Raw genomic sequence first — 4707 nt, 5'->3', positions numbered from 1 at the left:
AGTGTGTGTGTGTGTGTGTGTGTGTGTGTGTGTGTGTGTGTGAGTGATACAAGTGACAACAAAAAAGATAGTCAAATTAAAAACTGTCTTTGCCACAAAGCCACTGTCAACAAAGTGCAAAGTGAAAATACAACCTGCACGATAAAAGGAAATATTTTCAAATCCTATACCTGATATGAGATTTGCATTACCCACAGTATATAAAGAACCCTTACAACTAAAAAGACAACCATTTTTAAACTGGCGAGGATGTGAATAAACATTTCTCCATAGAAAATACACAAATGATCCATAAGCACATGGAAGATGTTCAGCATCATTAATCACTAGAGGAGGAAAACAAAACCACAAGGGCGACCCTCAGACCCACAGCGTGGCTACCACAGGAGGCAGTAGAAGAGATGTAGGGCTGGTAGGAAAAGTTTGGCAGTTCCTCAGAAAGCTAAATGTAGACTTGTCATGGGATCCACCAGCCCACTCCTGGGTGTACATTCCCAAAAGCATGAAAACTTTGTCTGCTCAAATTTCTTAAACAGTAGTGTTCATAGCAACATTGTTCATAATGGCCCCCAAATAGAAACAGCTGAGATATCCATGAACTGTAAGCAAGATGTGATCAGATGGAATATTATTTAGCCATAAAAAGAAAATGATACACTGATGCATGCTACAGTGTGTGTGGACCTTGCATGCATTGTTAGTGAAAGAAGGCTATGTGTGTTTGTGAAAGCTTATATTTTTATGACATGGCCAGAATAGGCAACTCCTTAGGCAGAAATTCCATCTCCGGTTGTCAGGGACTGCTGCAGAGGAAATTGAAAGTGACTGTGAATGGGTGACAGGCGTTGCTTTTAGACTAATGAGTGTGTTCTTGAATTAGATCGTGGAGGTGGTTATGTGGTTCTGTGAATATACTAAAAACCACTGGTTTGTATAAAGGGTTAGTTTTTAGTTACATGAATTATGTCTCAGCTATAAAAACAAGACTGCATCGTATATATACAGTGAAGGAAGAGGTACCCTAACTTCACTCTCATACCCTTAGGGTCATCAAACCCTTCCCCAGAGAGTGCATTTGGAAAAGGCAAGAACTCCCCACTTTTCTTCCTTAATCCTAAGTGAGGTCTGAGAGCGTGGAACTGGAAGTGTCTGCTGCCTGAGTTTCAGTTGTCATCAGCCTCAGGGAACGGAATGTCCTGTCTCTTACTGTCTCCTGAGACTGCGCTTTCTTACTGGGCTTTAAGGCTTTTTAATAAACCTCAACCGTGTGGCTACAAATTGTTCTTGCCATACATTAACTAGAGTAGAGGATCGCAATCTAACTCTTAGATTATTTCATTCTAGTTATACTTGAAATTGTACAGTTAGAACCTGGAACCAGATATTTCCAAATACAGGAAGTCATTTTGTGAAAATGGGTATTCTGTTTTGGTAGAAAGTTCATCTCCATTTGGTCCTTAGGAGGTTCAAATAAACTTTTAGGTCATAGGGAGTAGGACTGTGGCCATATCCGCCATTGTTTCGGGGTGAGTATTGGTAGTAAAGGCCGAGTGTTCATAAAATGGCTCCTCTTCAAGATAAACATTTGAAGGGAAAGCGCTGTGGGTGAGTGTGCATGGGTAGGTGTATTGTATTGAGAGGTAGCGCGCAGTTCAGCAGTTCGTGAAGGCGCACCAGTTTTCTAGCGTGGCAGAGCTGAGTTCTGATGAGTGAAAATCAGATCAGGCTAAGCTGCAGAGATGCTTGTACATCTGTGAATCATTTGACTAATGTGCTTGTGCTGCTTTTCCTTTCCAGTAATGTACTTCGGTAGAAATAGGTTTTTCCAGATGTGCTTGGCCACTGTTGACTAATTTAATTACAGAGAGCAGCTTTCTGTTTCCTTTGACACAGACAAGCAAATAGGGTAAGATTAGCACACCAGAGAGAGCTGAATGGCTTGGTGTTTGGATTTACCTTCTGATATTTGGGGGAGAGGACTTAATAGAATTGCTTCATTCTACTTCTCTCTCCTCCCCTCACCCCTTGACTTGCATCACAAAAATTTATAAATTAAATGGAAAATTTGCAAATATCTATGATATTCATTATTTACTCAGTTACTATAAAATTGATAGAGAAAAATTAGCTTTTCATTTGCAGGTTATCTTTTACATCTAAAATGATGGTGTCCCTAATAGTGAGGTGTGCTTTCCAAATTGTAATGTGCTTCCAGACCCTGCAGGTTCTTGTTAAAATGCAGGTTCTGTGGATCTAGTGTAGGGCCAATCTCTGTATTTTTTAACAAGCTCCCAGGGACCAGGCCCACACAATGACTGGAAAGTGTTAGAATGTCCTGTCTGAGTCAGCAGTCTCCCTGCGAACACTGTTCGTAGTTGAGCTGCATTATCCAGTCAGAATAGTACCTCATGTCTGCCATCCAGAGCCTCTAGGCTGCATCACCAAGTGTCACACAGTTATCTTTTGTTAGACACATCACAGTGCGTTCCTCTCTTCCTTCTCTCAGGTCTCAGACTAGCCCGAAGGGGTAGGTCAGGAAGTTCTTACTTGTCTCTTCTTACAGTTGACAGTCTGGTTAAGTCACCAAGCTAGCATCACCCAAGCACAAATGCACAGGTTTCCGACAATCCCCTGGTAAAGCGGGGTTCTGTCCCACTCCTCCTCTCAAATCCTCCAGGGGTGTGCAGCGCACGGCAGGCACGCCCCAGGTAACGAGAGCCCCGCAAGTGCGGGGAGCCGCATCTGCCCGCTTGCTCTGTGTTACAGCTCTCCATTGGCGGCATCATCATCCTGAAGGATACCAGTGAAGACACTGAAGAGCTGGTGGAACCTGTGGCAGCTCATGGTCCAAAAATTGAGGAGGAAGAACAAGAGCCAGAACCCCCAGAACCATTTGAGTACATTGATGATTAAGGCCCAGAGGTGTGTGTGGAACAGAATTGTGTATCAAGGGGAATCTCTTGTCAGTCCATCACAAATGTTTTGTCCAGAGGCACTGTCTCACTTTTCCCCTTCTTTATATGCTTCATCCCAGTTTACTAAATAATATTAAAGCTCCCCCCTCTTTTGACTCCATCCTGCATATGTGGCCACCAATTTCTTTTACTTCCTTTGGCTCTCTGCCCTCTAGGGTCCTACCAGTGCTATTCAGAGTGTCTGCAGACTGTGTAGGTCTGCGGGCAGGTAGGGAGCTCGCTCCCAAATATAAGTCTGTCCAGTGCTTCTTGCATCAGAAAAGATGTTGCTACCCCGCCCTAACCCCAAAACAGTCAGCTGAACCGACAGTGTGTTCCATGACAGAGCCGAGCTCCTGTTTGGGGATCCTAGAGTATAGTAGTGAGTTCAAGACTTCGGGATTCCCCTCTCTGCCTTTCCCTTTGACGATACTTTTAGCACTAAAAATCGTAACATTCATTTATTTAATGAAGCGATCAAACAGCTAGTGTTTAAGACAGCACTCACTGGGGGTCAGTTGGACTAGAACACAAAGCTTTGGGCAGTTGAAAAAGAGGATGATTTTGCCAGTGCTGTAACAGGGCGACGGGGCCGGGGCTTGGGTCACAGAAGGCTGGAGTCGTCCGACTGCAGACACTTGTTCTTCCCCTCTGCTGCAGTGGCCATCACGTATTTGTAGGTGCTACACACACTGTATCAAGGTTTTCTGATTTCAGTATTAGTATATTTCAGGCAAATAAGAATTTGCTCTGGTCTTTAAAGAAATTAAGAACAGTATTATTTATGACCAAAAAATACATTTAGATGTAAAGTTGTACATTCGTCACCATGGGAGTTAGACACAGTTAGTTAGCAGTTAGTGAAAGCTTTCCCAGAAATCACACATGTAAATTAGGGCAGAAACTTGCAGTTCGTAAGAAGGTGAGTTCAGCCATCCACGAGACAATTAATTTGAATTGTAGCAAGAGGGAAGTTCATACTGACTTGCCCACTTGCTTTTGTAAAGTAGCTTTCCGCCCCTGCTGGTCTCCTGAGCGTCACCAGCTGGCGCCCAGTCACCAGGGGAGCTGGACCTGACTCATGTTGGCCCCTGCAGCCTTTCACGGTACCTACAGGAAACCCCTGGCTTAGTCTTCGAAGGCCGAAAGCTGAAAGGCGACTTTGAAGTTTATAGTTGGAAATTGGATGCTTTCTAGTTTTCAAAAGAATAAAACATTCACTAGGCGTCTGAGACGGGAGTGTACCTTGGCACAGTCTGGCATGTTAGACTGGTTAGCAGGGCTAGGGGCTAGGTTCTAGGCTTCAACAACAAATAGTATAAAAGAAAAAGGTTTTAAAATACAGAATGACCCTCGCTTCTACCCCACCCTGGCCCCTTCCCAGGATCTCATTGCTCTTCTGAAGATTGTGCCAGCTCATGTTGGAATTACCTGTGAGGAAGCACGTGCTAAGATTTGCTGTTCACTGCATGTATCATCGCCACACGCTGACCTGGGGAGCCCTGTCTGCAAGCTTCTGGCTGGACAGAAGACAAACGACTATTAGTGTTTCCCGTCACAGAACTTGGGTTTCAAATAAATATGTTAAAATCTCCAGATGGACAAGAAATTTTTGTTTGTTTTCTTTTCAGCCTAGATTTTTTTTGTTTTAAGATTTGTTTTTATTTATTTATGTATACAAGAGCTGGGGTATAGGCCAGAGGTATGGGGGCAGGGATGAGAGGATTCACCAGAGATAGAGTGGGGAGCAGAA

General features: G+C 43.7%; 1 protein-coding gene across 3 annotated transcripts in view; it reads left to right on the top strand.

Annotated features, from left to right (window-relative positions):
- The window catches only part of PSMD1 (proteasome (prosome, macropain) 26S subunit, non-ATPase, 1), an 81126-nt gene that overhangs the window by 74047 nt on the left and 2372 nt on the right, over nt 1–4707 (top strand). Inside the window, exons 24-25 of one of the 3 annotated variants that reach the window (XM_004674206.1) lie at nt 2767–2922; nt 4339–4563. The exons of 1 other annotated variant lie outside the window; for it this stretch is intronic. In XM_004674206.1, the coding sequence (XP_004674263.1) occupies nt 2767–2913 (147 nt within the window). In that variant the 3' untranslated portion in view covers nt 2914–2922; nt 4339–4563. Of the gene's footprint in view, nt 1–2766; nt 2923–4338; nt 4564–4707 lie in introns of those variants that run through there. One more of the 3 variants, XM_012726923.1, reaches the window with a different exon arrangement.

Source organism: Condylura cristata, unplaced genomic scaffold, assembly GCF_000260355.1.
Source record: "Condylura cristata isolate star-nosed mole 26May11 unplaced genomic scaffold, ConCri1.0 scaffold00002, whole genome shotgun sequence".
Lineage (NCBI taxonomy): Eukaryota > Metazoa > Chordata > Mammalia > Eulipotyphla > Talpidae > Condylura > Condylura cristata.
Note: the sequence above shows the minus strand (reverse complement) of the source record. Positions and strands in the feature narration are given on the sequence as shown.